At 44.7% G+C, this 16,990-nt stretch overlaps 1 protein-coding gene across 2 annotated transcripts; it reads left to right on the forward strand.

Moving 5' to 3' along the window:
• The first annotated feature begins 3,985 nt into the window (after positions 1-3,985).
• On the forward strand, positions 3,986-16,414 carry LOC103123337 (15 kDa protein B-like). 2 transcript variants are annotated; one of them, XM_007533983.3, is made up of 4 exons: positions 3,986-4,177; positions 6,218-6,319; positions 13,961-14,047; positions 14,761-16,414. In XM_007533983.3, the coding sequence occupies exons 1-4, from the start codon at positions 4,001-4,003 to the stop codon at positions 14,878-14,880; spliced, it is 486 nt and encodes a 161-aa protein (XP_007534045.1). In that variant the 5' UTR covers positions 3,986-4,000; the 3' UTR covers positions 14,881-16,414. The 2 variants fall into 2 exon arrangements, with proteins under 2 accessions (XP_007534045.1, XP_016048374.1); XM_016192888.2 differs by lacking the exon at positions 6,218-6,319.
• Positions 16,415-16,990: the final 576 nt, after the last annotated feature.

The following is a 16,990-nucleotide window of genomic DNA, read 5'->3' on the forward strand; positions in this document are numbered from 1 at the left end:
TCCATCCTCTGTGACTACAAGAACAATTCAGTCCTCCTGTGAGTGGCACCCTTTAGGAGACAGAGCATGTCCATCTTATTCTGAAAAAAATCTCCTTGTGACTCTTCTGCAGGTAAAGCTTCACATGTCCATTATTGTTTAGAAATTTATTTATTTTTGATAGAGACAGAAAGACACTGAGGGGAAGGGGGAAGTAGAGAGAAACACCTGCATCACTCCCTCACTGCTCATGAAACCTCCCCATTGCAGGTGGGGACCAGGGGCTTGAACACAGACCCTTGCACATTGTGACGTGCGCTCTGTCAGCTGTGCCACCACCCAGCCCTGTTTCCATTATTTCTACATAGGCTCAGCTGGGTAATTGAGCAATTTTCTTACTGTCCTCATCTGTCAGTGCTGGGAACAATTTGAACTTCTCAAACTGGTAGGGAATCATGTGATGGAGGCCTTTCATAAATAAATAATTTAAAAAAAAATTTTTTTAATATTTATTTTATTTATTTATTCCCTTTTGTTGCCCTTGTTGTTTTATTGTTGTAGTTATTATTGTTGTTGTTGTTGTTGGATAGGGCAGAAAGAAATGGAGAGAGGAGGGGAAGACAGAGAGGAGGAGAGAAAGACAGACACCTGCAGACCTGCTTCACTGCCTGTGAAGCGACTCCCCTGCAGGTGGGGAGCCGGGGTTCGAACCGGGATCCTTATGCCGGTCCTTGCGCTTTGCGCCACCTGCGCTTAACCGGCTGTGCTACAGCCCGACTCGCCAATAAATAAATTTTTTTAAAAAATCTGGCATTATTAGTTATTAAGGAACTGAAAGAAAACCTGCAATGAAATACCACCTCTCATGCACTAGGATAGCTCTAAGAAGGAGAGAGAGAATAACAAGTATTAAAGAGGGGCCCTACAGAATACTGTGAAAATATAAAATGGTATAGGTTCTCTGGAAGACAGTGACAGGGTGCACCCAGTTAAACGCACATAGTATGAAGTGTAAGGACCAGAGCAAGGATCTGGGTTCGAGCCCCTTCACCCCATCTGCAGGGAGGACACTTCATGAGTGGTAAAGCAGATCTGCAGCTGTCTCTCTGTCTCTATCTCCCCCTCCTCTTTCAATTTCTCTGTATTCTATCTAATAAAAATGAAAACAAAAGGGGCTGGGTGGTAGTGCAGCGGGTTAAGCGCACATGGCACAAAGCACAAGGACCGGTGCAAGGATCCGGGTTCAAGCCCCTGGCTCCCCACCTGCAGGGGAGTCGCTTCACAGGCGGTGAAGCAGGTCTGCAGGTGTCTTATCTTTCTCTCCTCTTCTCTGTCTTCCCCTCCTCTCTCCATTTCTCTCTGTCCTATCCAACAACAACGACAGAAATGATAAAAATAAAAACAATAGCAATGATAAACAACAAGGGCAACAAAAGGGAGAATGGCCTCCAGGAGCAGTGGATTCATAGTGTTGGCACCGAGCCCCAGCAATAACCCTGGAGGCAAAAAGAAAAAAAAAAGAAAGAAAGAAAGAAAGAAAGAAAGAAAAAAGAAAAGAAAAGAAAATGGCTGTCAGGAGCAGTGGATTTGTAGTGTGAGCACTGAGACCCAGTGATAACCCTGGAAGCAAAAAGAAAAAGAAAACAGTGACAATTTCTCAAAAGTGGAATACAGAGGCTAAGAAGATACTGCAATGCTATACAAAGAGACTTTCATGCATGAGACTCCAAAGTCCTAAGCCAGAGCTGTGTAGTATATAAAGTAAATTATATATAACTAAAGGTAAAGGTATAGTTATAGATATCATTTACTTACTGTGTAGAAACAGAAAGAAGTTGGGTGGGGGGCGATCGCATAATGGTTATGCAAACAGACTCTTATACTTGAGGCTCCAAATCCCAGGTTCAACTCCCCACACCACCATAAACCACAACTGAGCAGTTGCTCTGGTGTTTCTGTGTGTGAGTCTCTGTCTTCATCTCTCTCAAAAATAAATACTTTTTTAAAAAAAGAAAAAGGGAGTCGGGCTGTAGCGCAGCAGGTTAAGTGCACATGGCGCAAAGTGCAGGGACCGGTGTAAGGATCCCGGTTTGAGCCCCGGCTCCCCACCTGCAGGGGGGTCGCTTCCCAGGCGGTGAAGCAGGTCTGCAGATGTCTGTCTTTCTCTCCCCCTCTCTGTCTTCCCCTCCTCTCTCCATTTCTCTCTGTCCTATCCAACAACGACGACATCAGTAACAACAACAACAAAGCAACAAGGGCAACAAAAGGGCAAATAAATAAATAAATTTTTTTTTTAAAAAAGAAAGAAAAACAAAGAAATCAAGAGGGAAGGAGGAGATAGGGAGAAAAAGAGATAACCTGCAGCCCTGCTTCACTGCTTGTGAAACCTCCCCATCTGTGGCTGGGGCCAGGGGCTAGAGCCCAGGGCCTTGAGCACTGCAGTGTGCTCTCTACTGGGTGTACCACTAGCTGGTCTCAAATATAGATATATTTTTTAATTTTATTTATTTATTCCCTCTTGTTGCCCTTGTTTTATTGTTGTAGTTATTATTGTTGTTGTCGTTGTTGGATAGGACAGAGAGAAATGGAGAGAGGAGGGGAAGACAGAGAGGAGGAGAGAAAGACAGACACCTGCAAACCTGCTTCACTGCCTGTGAAGCGACTCCCCTGCAGGTGGAGAGCCGGGGTTCGAACCGGGATCCTTATGCCGGTCCTTGTGCTTTGCGCCACCTGCGTTTAACCCGCTGCACTACAGCCCGACTCCCTCAAATATTTTTTAAAAAGTGAAGCCTAGGGGGTTGGGGGTGGTACACCTGGTTGAGTGCACATGTTACAAGGCTTACGGACCAGAGTTCAAGCCCCTGGTTATTATTGATGTCGTTGTTTTTGGATAGGACAGAGAGAGATGGAGAGAGGAAGGGAAGACGGGGGGAGAGAAAGACAGACACCTGCAGACCTGCTTCACTGCAACATGTGCGCTCAGCCAGGTGTGTCACCACCCAGCCCGTTTTGTAATTCTTTAGATGGAAATAGAGAGTGAAAGGAACTATAGCACCAAAGCTTCCTTCAGGCCAGGAAGGCATGTTTGAGCCTGGGTTTCACACATAACAGCGCCTCACACTATCCAAGTGAGCTATTTCTCCAGCCCTGACTACCAACTTTTTTTTTTTTTTCTTGTTTGTTACCAGAGCACTGCTCAGCTCTGGTTTATGGTGGTGCAGGGGATTGAACCTGGGACTTTGGAACCTCAGGCATGAGAGTCTCTTTGCAGAACCATTATGCTGTTGACCCCTGCCCCCAACTTTTTTTTTTTTCACCAGACCACTGCTCCACTCTGCTTTATAGTGGTGTTGGGCATTCAACCTGGCTTGGGAGCCTAAGGTATGAGAGTCCCTTTGCATAACCATTATGCTACCTACCCCCGACCTGCCTGAGTACCAATTTTTTGAAGGTGTGTAACACATCTGTTAGGGAGGTAGGATAGCTGTTATGCAAAGATTCTCATGCCTGAGGCTCTAAGGTTCCAGGTTCAGTTCCCAGCATCACCATAAGCCAGAGTTATGTGCTCTGGTAAATATTAAATTAAACTAAGCAATGTGTCTAATACTATGGCTGCCAGCCTGAGCATAGCCTTAGACTGGGCTTCTCTCTAGAGGGCTGAGAAGCTGTCAGATGCCAAGTGCATGGATTTTGGGAAGCTGTTAGGGAAGCAAACCAGAACCACCGGGTACTGAGCCCCGGGTTGCTAGAGCTACAGACAGCCTCCTTGGGGCACAGAGGGCATGGAACCCCGAGAAAAGGGGTCTGCCCAGCATCACACAGGTCTCCTGGCCGAATGCCACACCTGTTTGCAACTTAGCCGATAACAGTCCAGAACGTTGGTCAACACTGAGTATTTAGCAAAGGAAAGGAGAGGCCTTCCTCAGGAAGGCAGTAACCCCGCATCTTGCCAACAGGGCTTGGGCAAGGTGGCCCCAGGAGCGCATAAAAGGAACTGCAAGTGATGGAAAGGCAGAGGACAATGGCGGGGCTGCAGAGGGCACTGCTGCTGGTGACAGGCTTGGCTGTAGGGGCCTGCATGGCCCAGCCCCATTCAAACTATGACGAGATGGTCGAGCAGGCAGTGCAGGTCTTCAATCTGGGGCGACCGGGACAGGCCCTCTTCCGCCTGCTGGAAACTCTCCCACCATCTCCTTCAGTAAGTGTCTCAGGTTGAGGCCAAGGGAGTGGGCAGCACCGGCCTCATAGCAGCCCACCGGTGAGGGCGGGGAGGTGAGGGTGGCCGGTGGGCGCTAGCTGCTATTGTCATCGCTGCGGTGTTCCTCCCATTCATCAGAAAGCAAGACACAGCTTACAACCCTGCACCTGACAGCCAGCCAGGGAGCTGGGGGCTCTGCCTAAGAATGAAAGGCAGGTTGTGGGACTCTTGTAGGAAGAGGAGGCGAGGCGGATTCAGAGGATAAGCAGGACTTGCTGTGTGTCACCAGCTCCTACCACACTCTTCCAGCTCTTCTCATCCTACCCAGTACTTTGCTCCTGGTAGCTGGACACACAGGGCAGGTATTCTTCTGAGGCAAAGACCTCAGGACTCGAGAGCTGGGGCACCTGATGGATGCACACATTATCACGAGCCAGGATCTGGATTCAAGCGCCTGCACCCACCTGCAGGGTGGAAGCTTCGAGAATGGTGAAACAAAACTCTAGCTCTTCCTTTCTCCTAGTTCTCCCTCCTTTCTCACTTCCTCTCTATCCATTCAAATAAAAAAGAAAAAAGGGGAAAAAATGGCTGTCAGGAACAGTGATTCATTGTGTAAGCACTAAGCCTTAGTGACAAAAAGAGAAAACTAGAAAGAAGGAAGGAAGGAAGGAAGGAAGGGAGGAAGGGAGGCAGGGAGGGGGTCTGGGCAGCAGTGCACCAGGTTAAGTGCACACAGTACAAAGAGCAAGGACCCACTCAAGGATCCAGTTCGAACCCCCGGCTCCCCACCTGTAGGGGTGTCGCTTCACAAGTGGTGAAGCAAATCTGCAGGTGTCTATCTTTCTCTCCTCTCCTTTTTTTTGTTTTTAAATTTTTTAAATTATATTTATTTATTTATTTTCCCTTTTGTTGCCCTTGTTGTTGTTGTTGATGTCTTCGTTGTTGGCTAGGACAAAGAGAAATGGAGAGAGGAGGGGAAGACAGAGAGGGGGAGAGAAAGACAGACACCTGCAGACCTGCTTCACCGCCTGTGAAGCGACTCCCCTGCAGGTGGGGAACCGGGGTTCGAACCGGGATCCTTTACGCCACGTGCGCTTAACCACTGCGCTACTGCCCGACCCCCTCTCTCCTCTTTTCTCTCTTCCCCTCCTCTCTCCATTTCTCTCTGTCCTATCCAGCAGCAGCAACAACAGTGGAAAAAAGATGGCCTCCAGGAGCAGTGGGTTCATAGTGCAGGCACCAAGCCCCAGTGATAATCCTGGAGGCAAAAAAAAAAAAAAAAAAAAAAAAAAGAAAGAAAAAGAAAGAGAGAGAGAAAGAGACAAAAAGAAAGGTGGTCTGGGAGGTGGCGCAGTGGCAAAGCTTTGGACTTTCAAGCGCGAGGTCCCAAGTTCGATCCCCGGCAGCACATGTGCCAGAGTGATGTCTGGTTCTTTCTCTCTCCTCCTATCTTTCTCAGAAATAAATAAAATCTTAAAAAAAAAAAAAAAGAAAGAAAAAAGAGACAGGCCATGACCTCTCAAGCCCATAAATCCATACTATTAAGTGGTATTCTCCAACTAGTTTCCAAAATCCCTTATTTATTTATTTTTTTTAATAAATCTTTTTTAAATTTTATTTTTATTTTCCCCTTTTGTTGCCCTTGTTGTTTATCATCGTTGTTGTTATTATTGTTGTTGATGATGTCATTGTTGTTATTGGATAGGACAGAGAAAATTGGAGAGAGGAGGGGAAGACAGAGAGGGGGAGAGAAAGAGAGACACCTGCAGACCTGCTTCACCGCCTGTGAAGCGACTCCCCTGCAGGTGGGAGCCGGGACCTCAAACCAGGATCCTTACATCTGCCCTTGCGTTTCGCGCTATGTGCGTTTAACCCTGGCCCCCTCCAAAAGCCCTTTATACCTTGAATCTCTGCTGGAAGTTTACAATGTTTCACGGGTTTGACGGCAAGTGCAGATTTTATCTCTACACTTTCCAGCTTGTGACCGTACCTCTGTGACTCACCTACTCATCTGATCATTGTTTTCTCTTGCTTCTCTAGAACTCCGCCTCGATTCTGAGCAAGACTAAGCTCAACTTCAGGATTAAAGAGACGGTGTGTCAGAAGAGACAGCTGCAAGCATGTGCCTTCAGGCAGGGAGGGGTGAGTCTGCAACCTGCTTCCCAAGCTCTAGGAAGCTTCTGTCCACCTCTAGGGGGAGGTGGCTGCCTCTTGTACCCTGCTACCTGGAGACGGACAACACTAACATTTGGTGTGTCATCTGGGGTCTCTGCGTGTATGTATAGTTTAAACAACACTTTTTTTTTTAACCCCAGGGCTTCAGTAGAGTTTTTGCCCTTGTGTAATTCCACCAGTCCCAGCCCACACACCCCACAAAGAGAGAAAGATAAGGAAAGAGAGGAGAGACACCACAGCACTACTCCAGTGCTTACGAAACTTCCTCTCTGTGGTGGTCCTCCTATGTGGTGGTTGAGGGTTTGAACCCAGGTCCTCAGGTCCTCAGGCATGGTAAATTGTGTGCTCAAACGAGTGAGTTATCTCTTCCACCTTTTGCATTCATGTTGCTTTCAAGGTGGGAGATAGCTTACCTGGTAGAGCACATACCTTACCATGTGAGAAGCCCCGCATTTACACACTGGTACCCAGGGGGATTCATGAATGCTGAAGTGATGCTGTGGTGTCTCCCTCCTCACTCTTCCTACATCTCTTTTTTTTAAATTTATTTCTTTATTGGGGAATTAATGTTTTACATTCAACACTAAATACAATAGTTTGTACATGCATAACATTCCCCAGTTTCCCATTTAACAATACAACGCCCACTATGTCATTTATCATCCTTCATGGCCCTATATTCTCCCCACCCACCCACCCCAGAGTCTTTTACTTGGGTGCAATACGCCAATGCCATTTCAGGTTCTACTTGTGTTTTCTTTTCTGATCTTGTTTTTCAACTTTGGCCTGAGAGTGAGATCATCCCATATTAATTCTTCTGTTTCTGACTTATTTCACTCAACATGATTTTTTTCAAGGTCCATCCAAGATCGGCTGAAAATGGTGAAGTCACCATTTTTTACAGCTGAGTAGTATTCCATTGTGTATATATACCACAATTTGCTCAGCCACTCATCTATTGTTGGACACCTGGGTTGCTTCCAGGTTTTGGCTATTACAAATTGTGCTGCCAAGAACATATGTGTACACAGATCTTTTTGGATGGATGTGTTGGGTTCCTTAGGATATATCCCCAGGAGAGGAATTGCAGGGTCATAGGGTAGGTCCATTTCTAGCCTTCTGAGAGTTCTCCAGACTGTTCTCCACAGAGGTTGGACCAATTGACATTCCCACCAGCAGTGTAGGAGGGTTCCTTTGACCCCACACCCTCTCCAGCATTTGCTGCTGTTACCTTTTCTGATGTATGACATTCTCACAGGAGTGAAGTGATATCTCATTGTTGTCTTTATTTGCATTTCTCTGACCATCAGAGACTTGGAGCATTTTTTCATGTGTTTCTCAGCCTTTTGGATCTCTTCTGTGGTGAATATTCTGTCCATGTCCTACCCCCATTTTTGGATGGGGTTATTTGTTGTCTTGTTGTTGAGTCTGGCAAGCTCTTTATATATGTTGGTTATTAAACTCTTATCTGATGTATGACAAGTAAAGATCTTCTCCCATTCTGTGAGCGGTCTCTTGGTTTGGGTAGTGGTTTCTTTTGCTGTGAAGAAGCTTTTTAATTTGATGTAGTCCCATAGGTTTATACTTGCCTTAGTCTTCTTTGTAATTGGATTCATTTCATTGAAGATGTCTTTAAAATTTATGTGGAAAAGAGTTCTGCCAATATTTTCCTCTAAGTATCTGATAGTTTGTGGTCTAACATCCAAGTCCTTGATCCACTTGGAATTTACTTTTGTATTTGGTGAAATACAGTGATTCAGTTTCATTCTTCTGCATGTTTCAACCCATTGTTTCCAACACCATTTGTTGAAGAGACTCTGCTTTCCCCATGTAATAGTTTGGGCCCCTTTGTCAAAGATTAGATGTCCATAGGTGTGGGGCCTCATTTCTGGGCTCTCAATTCTATTCCACTGGTCAGTGTGTCTGTTCATGTTCCAGTACCAAGCAGTTTTGATGACAATGGCCCTATAATACAGTTTGAGATCTGGGAGTGTGATGCCTCCGGTTCTGTTCTTTTTTCTCAAGATTGTTTTGGCAATTCTAGGTCTTTTCTGGTTCCAGATAAACATTTGTAGCATTTGTTCTATTCTCCTAAAAATGTGCTTGGGATCTTGATGGGGATAGCATTAAATTTGTAGATGGCTCTGAGTAATATATTCATTTTGATGATATTAATTCTTCCAACCCATGAACATGGAATATCTTTCCACTTCTTTGTGTCTTTTTCAATTTCTTTGAGTAGTGACTCATAATTTTCAGTATACAAGTCTTTCACTTCTTTGGTTAGGTTTACTCCTAGATATTTTATTGTTTTTGTTGCTATAGTTAAAGGAATTGATTTCTGGATTTCAACTTCTTCTAACTTAGTGTTTGCATAGAGGAATGCCACTGACTATTGAATGTTAATTTTATAGCCTGACACCTTACTGTATTGCCTGATGATTTCCAAAAGCTTCTTGCCGGATTCCTTAGGTTTTTCCATGTATACTATCATGTCATCTGCAAATAAGGAGAGTGTGACTTCTTCTCTTCCAATCTGTATCCCTTGAATTCCTTGCTCCTGCCTGATTGCTATGGCAAGAACTTCCAACACTATGTTGAATAGTAATGGTGATAGTGGGCAGCCCTGTCTGGTACCTGATCTGAGTGGAAATGTTCCAGTTTTTCACCATTGAGTATGATGTTGGCTGTAGGTTTACTATATATAGACTCCACTATCTTCAGGAATTTTCCATCTATTCCCATTTTTTGTAGTGTTTTGATCGTAAAGGGATGTTGTATTTTGTCAAAGGCTTTCTCTGCATCTATTGATATGACCATGTGGTTTTTGGTCTTGCTTTTGTTGATGTGGTGGATCACATTGATTGATTTACGTATATTAAACCAACCTTGCATGCCTGGGATAAACCCCACTTGGTCATGCTGAACAATTTTTTTTGATATACTGCTGTATCCGGTTGGCTAGAATTTTGTTTAATATTTTCGCATCTATGTTCATCAGAGATATTGGTCTGTAGTTTTCTTTTTTGGTTGTGTCCCTGTCTGCTTTTGGTACCAGGGTGATGTTGGCTTCATAGAAGGAAGCTGGCAGGGAGTATTCCAGTGTCTTTAATCTTCTGGAAGACTTAAAAGTAGAGGTATTAGTTCTTCTTTGAAGGTTTTGTAGAATTCATTTGTAAAACCGTCTGGTCCAGGACTTTTATTTTTGGGGAGATTTTTGATAACTGTTTCAATTTCATTAGCCGTGATGGGCCTGTTCATGTTATCCACTTCCTCTTTACTTAGTTTTGGAAGTTGGTAGGTATCTAGGAAATCATCCATTTCTTCCAGGTTCTCTAGCTTGGTGGCATATAGTTATTCATAGAAGCCTTGCATGATATGTTGAATTTCTGCGGTGTCTGTTGTGATATCTCCTCTTTCATTTACTATCCGATTTATTTGGGTCTTCTCCCTTTTTTGTTTTGTGAGTCTGGCTAAAGGTTTGTCGATTTTGTTTACTCTTTCAAAGAACCAACATTTACTTTCGTTGATCTTTTGTATGGTTTTCCTATTCTCAATGTTATTTATTTCTGCCCTAACTTTAGTGATTTCTGTCCTGGTTGCTTTAGGGTTCCTTTGTTCTTCTTCTTCTAGGTCTTTAAGATGTGCAATCAGGCTGTTTACTTGTGCTTTTTCTTGTTTCCTAATGTGTGCCTGTATAGTTATGAACTTCCCTCTTAGGACTGCTTTAGCTGTGTCCCAAATATTTTGATAGCTTGTGTCTTCATTTTCATTGAACTCTCGATACATTTTGATTTCTTCCTTGATTTCCTCTTTGACCCAGAAGTTGTTAAGAAGTGTACTGTTGAGCTTCCACATTTTGGCACTGTTACTAATATTTTGTTGATTGTTAAGTGTTAGTTTAATTCCACTGTGGTCTGAAAAGATGCTTGGGATGATTTCAATGCTCTTGAATTTGCTGATGCTGTCTTTGTGGCCTAACATATGGTCTATCCTTGAGAATGACCCATGTGGATTTGAGTAAAATGTGTATTCCACTTTCTTGGGATGAATGACTCTGAAAATGTCCAATAGTTCTAGTTTATCTATCTCTTCATTTAGCTCCCTTATGTCTTTATTGATTTTCTGCCTGGATGATCTGTCAAGTTGAGAGAGTGGGGTGTTGAAGTCCCCTGCTATGATTGTGTTACTGTTAATATATTGCTGTAGCACTTTCAGTAGTTTGATGTATTTAGATGGCTTCTCATTGGGTGCATAGATGTTAATAATTGTTAAGTCCTCTTGACTGACTGATCCTCTGAGCATTAAGTAGTGTCCATTCCTATCTTTTTTAATCTTATCTATTTTAAAGTCTATCATGTCAGATATGAGAATAGCTGCTCCTGCCCTTTTTGTGGGCCATTGGCTTGTATGATAGTTTTCCATCCTTTCACTTTAAGTCTGTGTTTGTCTTGTTGAGTTAGGTGGGTTTCCTGTAGACAGCATATTGTTGGGTTGTGTTTTCTGATCTATCTTCCTACTCTGTGTCTTTTAATAGGTGAATTCAGGCCATTGACATTTATTGATATCAAAGATTGAAGATATTTTAACGCCATTCTTGTAGAGTTTTAGAGTGTTTTGATATATGTCCTATTTGTGGTGGTCTGGTTGTTTATAGGAGACCTTTCAGAACTTCTTTCAGGGCAGGCTTGGTGATGGTTGCTTCCTTCAACTGTTGCTTGTCTGAGAAGGTTTTGATGCTTCCATCTAGTCTGAATGACAATCTAGCAGGATATAGCCTTTCTCATTGAGCACTCGATAGATATCTTGCCATTCTTTTCTGGCCTGTAGTGTTTGTATGGAGAAGTCTGCTGCTAATCTAATGGGTTTTCCTTTGTAGGTGACTCTTTGTTTTTCTCTTGCAGCCTTCAGGATCCTTTCTTTATCCTTATTCCTTTCCATTCTAAGTATGATATGTCTTGGTGTCTTTAGGTCTGGGTTAATTCTGTTTGGGACCCTCTGGGCTTCTTGAATCTTTATGTCTTTGATGTTGTCTAGACTAGAGAAGTTTTCAGCTACTATGGCCTGAAGAATGCTTTCTTCCTCTCCTTCTCTTTCTTCCTCTGGTATGCCAATAATGCGTATATTGTTTCTTTTGAAGTCATCCCATAGGACTCTGTTGTTCTTTTAAGCATCTCTTAATCTCTTTTTGAGATCTCTTACTTCTTTTTTAGTTGTCTCTAATTCATCCTCAGTCTTGCTAATTCTGTCTTCAGTCTCATAGATTCTATTCTCTCTGCCCTCTACTGTTTTCTGGAGTTCATCTATTTTGTTGCCCTGCTCTGATACTGTTTTAGCTTGTTCAACTAGTTGCATTCTTAGCTCAGTGATTTCAGCTTTCAGCTCTCTAATAACCATGAGATAATTAGTATTTTCTTCCATATTCTCATTTGTTGTTCCTGCATTTCTGATTACAATTTTTTCAAATTCTTTACTCACTCCTGTTATTATTTCCTTAGCTAATGTTTGGATGTTGAACTCGTTGTTTTGTGCTTCACCCTCTGGAGGACTTTTAGCTGGACTCTTGTCCTGGTTCGAGTCTCCAATATTTTTTCTTGTTTTTTTTTTTTTTTTTTTTTTGTAAGGAAGCAAAAGATATTTATTGACGAATTGCAATCCGGGCCGAGATGGTGACTGGTGTTAGTCTACCAAGCTCGACCTTTTCTTGTTGTTTTAACCATTTTATATATTATGTTATGAGTTCCCTTTATCAGTACTTTTCAAATTATTGATCACTATTGCCTGGATTGACTTGTGTCTAAGTAAGTTAACTAAAGGGTTCACAGTGGTAGAAGTTAACAGTTATTTTAATCCCTGAGTTGGAGCTCAGTGGTTTAAAAGCCCCCTTTTTTTCCCCCTTCCCTGTAGGCTATGGGAGCCTGAGGGTTTTTAAACTATCAATAGGCTTCTTAGCTTAATCACTGATTCCTGACCAAGAGATAAAGCAGGGTGTGGTAGAGATAATCCAGTGGTTATGCAAAAAGACTTTCACAGCCCCTCAGCTATGCCACCGAGGTATAGGTCTTTTGAGTTTCCTAGTTAGATCTCTGTCCCCTGGTGTCCCTTCCTGTTGCTGCTCCAGATTCTAAGGGTAGTAGCAATGGAGACTCAGAGTTGCACTTGGTGAGTCTCTGGGGAGTCTTCTCCTCCCTTAAGCTGTCCCCTTGTTGGTGGAGCAGACTGGAGGTGTTGTCTCAACTGATAAACTGCTGAACTGTTAGCAGTCACTTAATCTCTCCTTAGGCTCCTCTCTCCTGTCACCAGCCACATGTGTTTGTACTCACAGGTGATTTACTGGGTTCCTGTGGTCATTCTAGTCCTGTCTTGTTTCGGTCCTGGGTGGTCTCCTTTGGTATTCCTAGTTGATCCGGGAGAGGAGAGGAGAGGAGAGGAGAGGAGAGAAAGTGATCTGCTGTTCGTAGCTCCGCCTCCAGAACTCTCTTCTTACATTTATAAGTTCAAAACAAAACAAAAAAAAAAGGCCCAGGGAGTCACTCAGCATATGATAAATACAAAAGGCCTTGAGTTCATTACCCTGTGCTACATTCACACTGTGTGTGTTGTGTGTGTGTGTGTGTGTGAGAGAGAGAGAGAGAGAGAGTGAGAGAGAGAGAGAGAGAGAGGGCTTCCTCAGAGACAGAGAGAGAGAGAGAGCTTCCTCTGAGCATACTGATTGTGGGTGACGTTTCCACTTGGTAACTGACACCAGCAGGGGTGGGAGACAGATAGCTCGGCCAGTTGAGCTGGCTGTCACCATGCTGGAGGCCTGGACTTGAGTCCGGGCACCACAGTGAGCACTGGGGCACAGAGCGAACCTCCGCAGATGGTGGGATTGTGCTGTGGTATTGCTCCTCTTCTCCTAAAATAAAGAGAAGGAAAAAGTGGAAGAGCCAGTATTATGTGTTTGCCAGGCCCCGGCACCACATTAAGAACACTTTTTTTTTTTTACATCTAAGTCCTTTTTTTAAATATCTTTTTTTTTCCAAAATAATTATTGGATAGAGACAGAGAAATTGAGAGAAGTGGAAGATAGAGGGAAAGAGACAGAGAGACACTCGCAGCCCTGATTCACCATTTGTGAAGCTTTCCCCCTGCAGGTGGGGACCAGGGGCTTGAACCTGGGTTCTTGGGCACTGTAGTGTGTGCACTTAACCAGGTTGCCATCGCCTGTGTCCCCCCTTTTTTTTGATAGAGACAGAGAAATTGAGAGGAGAGGGGGAGATAGGGATAAAAAGAAACACCCGAAGCATTGCTTCACTGCTCGTGAAGTTTCCCCCTTTGCAGGTGGGGGCCTGGGGGCTTGAACCTGGGTCCTTGAAGTATGTATGTTGCGCAAGGTGCACCACCTACTGGCCCTAAGCACATCCAGCTCTCCAGGCCATTCCCAGCAATGAGTCCTGAGTCTGTAGCTCCGGCTTAAGGAGGACTGGGAAGATGCCATGAAGGGTTGGGATGGGCACGCTCCCGCCTCCCGTCGGCCTTGTGGCCTTGGGCTCAGGCCTCACTGGAGCCCAGAGTAGGCAGACACAGACTTCTGGAGGAGGTCCCAGCTCTCTGCTTGCCCCACAGGAGGAGCGAGACTGTACCGGTGCCTTCTTGTTGTCGGGCAACGTTGGCATCCTGATGGCGGACTGCATCCCCAGCCAAGAGCCAAAGGTGAGCTCTGCTCCCTGCCACCTGACCCTGCCTCGGTCTGCCCGCCTCTCCCCTGCCTCCATCTCTGTTTTCCTCTCCCTTCACTCCCACCTCAACATTGCCCATGTGACTGAGCCACTGACGCAGAAGGTCTCAGTTCACTCCTCTGGAAAACTGGGAAGGTCTAGCCCTCCCCAAACTGTCTGGAGGGGAGTCACCTGGGGGTGGGGAGGCCACTAGGAGGGGCATTCAGAGTTCTGCTTGGGGGGAGGTGGTGAACTGGCAGAAGGATCCCGGTTCGAGCCCCCGGCTCCCCACCTGCAGGGGAGTCGCTTCACAGACGGTGAAGCAGATCTGCAGGTGTCTGTCTTTCTCTCCCCCTCTCTGTCTTCCCCTCCTCTCTCCATTTCTCTCTGTCCTATCCAACAATGATGACATCATCAACAACAATAATAACTACAACAATAAAACAGCAAGGGCAACAAGAGGTAAAATCAATAATAAAAAGAGCTCTGTGCTCCTCCTCATCCCAAACCTGAGGGAAACTGAAGCCAGAGAAACTGTAGCCCTCAGCAAGCCAGTAGGATAGCTAGGAAGCGAGTCTCACAATCCAGGCCTGTCCCGGCCCTCTGGGCTTTGAGAGGAAGAGCACCTGACTCTGCCTCAGTTTCCTCTCCCTGCCTGGAGGGGCTCTGGACAGAGGATGGGGTGACTAAGCAGCACTACTTTTGCAGGCGCCCCGGGCGAGACGTTCCGCTGAGGAGGTCGACAGCTCCAAGCTGCCACCTGCGGCCAGGGACATGTATGAGAAGGCCAAATATGACATCATTTCCAACATCTTGAGGAACTTCTAGGGCCGGAGAAAGCGGCCCTGCACCCCCCCCCACCACCCCCTTTCGTCTGTGGGTGGAGCCCACCTGCCCCTTTGCCTTGCACACACCTGCCTCCCACTGTCTGGCGTTCATTCCTCCCCATCCTGGGCCTGCAAACCCTAATTCACCCTCGAGGCACAGCTCCTGCAGGCAGCCTCCCCTTCTCTTCCCTTTCCTCATCTGTGCATTCACAATTCTCAGCAGTACCCAACCTCACCCCTCTCTCTTTCTCTAATAAAATGTAAAATGAAATGAAACAAGCAAAACAAACAAACAGGAACAGTGCAATGGAAATAAGCATGTGAAAGACCCTGCAGCTTGAAAAAAAATAAAAAGCAAAGGAAAAGATTAAAAATTAATGGCAGGGGGAGTCAGGCGGTAGCGCAGCAGGTTAAGTGCACGTGGTATAAAGCGCAAGGACCGGTGTGAGGATCCCAGTTCGAGCCCCGGCTCCCCACCTGCAGGGGGGGTCACTTCACAGGCGGTGAAGCAGGTCTGCAGGTGTCTGTCTTTCTCTCCCCCTCTCTGTCTTCCCCTCCCCTCTCCATTTCTCTCTGTCCTATCCAACAACAACAATAACTACAACAATAAAATAATGAAAAATAAAAACAATAACTACAACAACAATAAAACAACAAGGGCAACAAAAGGAAAAATAAACAAATAATTTTAAAAATTAATGGAAATCTTCCCCAAGTTCTTATTTTTGTTATTATTACTATTTTTTGGTCATCATCACTGGGGTTTCACCTCTCCAGGCCAACTTAAAAAATTTTATTAGTGATTTAATACTGACTTACAAAATCATGAGATAAGGGGTGTAAGTCCATACTCTTTCCACCACCAGAGTTCTGTGTCCCCATTCCTTCCACTGGAAAGCACAGTAGTTCTCCCAAGTTGCAGATATGGGCTGAATACTATTTCTATAACTGCCTATATTCACATATATTTGCCCACTTTCTCCTACGATCCTGCCGTCTCTTCCTTTCTCCGCCAGGCCAACTTTTTCAGACAGAGAGGGCCAGACACAGGAGCACCGGGTACCACAGCACTGAAGTGTCTTGTGTGAATTTTATATTATTGTTCTCAGAATACACTTAAACAAAAACAGAAAGTTTTAAAACTTCCTTATGAACCAATGCACCAAGACTGTTGGCAAATAATAATAAAAATAATTGTATCTATTGTGCTTTTCTCTCTGGAATCTGCAACTCTGTGCCCCTTTTCACACGGTCAGTCACACCAGTGCCCCAAGTTTAGATTCCCTCTAGACTTTGCAAATTAAATTCAACCAAACTAGAGCCTAGTCATTAAAAGATACAATATAGGGCTGGGGAAACAGCATAGTGTTTCTGCAAAAGACTCTCATGCCTACGGCTCTGAGGTCCCAGGTTCAATCCTCAGAGCTACCACTACTGGCCAGAGCTGAGCAGGGCTCTGGCCTGTATCTTTCTCTCTACACATCTCTTTCTCATTAAAGTAAAATAAAAATATTAAAAAAAGAGGCAGTCTGAAATGGAAGCCTCCTTTTATTTTTATTTTTTAAGAAACATTTCTTAAATATTTATTTATTTATTTTCCCTTTTTGTTGCCCCTTTTTTTTTTTTTTACTGTTGTTGTTTTCGATGTCGTCGTTGTTAGATAGGACAGAGAGAAATGGAGAGGGGAGGGGAAGACAGAGAGGGGGAGAGAAAGACAGACACCTGCAGACCTGCTTAACCACCTGTGAAGCGACTCCCTTGCAGATGGGGACCTGGGGGCTCCAACCAGGACACTTTGCACCATGTGCGCTTAACCCGCTGCGCTACCACACGACTCCCGGAAGCCTCCTTTTAATTTTTGCCCTAAAAAGCAGGCAATTTGACTAGTTTGGCTTACTGCTTTATTTCCATAATTTAAAAATTCAGTATCTATTTGTTTAAAAATAGATATGAGGCGGGAGTCAGGCAGTAGCGCAGCAGTTGAGCGCAGGTGGTGTAAAGCACAAGGACTGATGTAAGGACCCCGGTTCGAGCCCCCGGCTCCCCACCTACAGGGGCGTTGCTTCACAGGTGGTGAAGCTCTGCAGGTGTCTGTCTTTCTCTCCCCCTCT

Source organism: Erinaceus europaeus, chromosome 12, assembly GCF_950295315.1.
Source record: "Erinaceus europaeus chromosome 12, mEriEur2.1, whole genome shotgun sequence".
Taxonomy (NCBI): Eukaryota; Metazoa; Chordata; class Mammalia; order Eulipotyphla; family Erinaceidae; genus Erinaceus; species Erinaceus europaeus.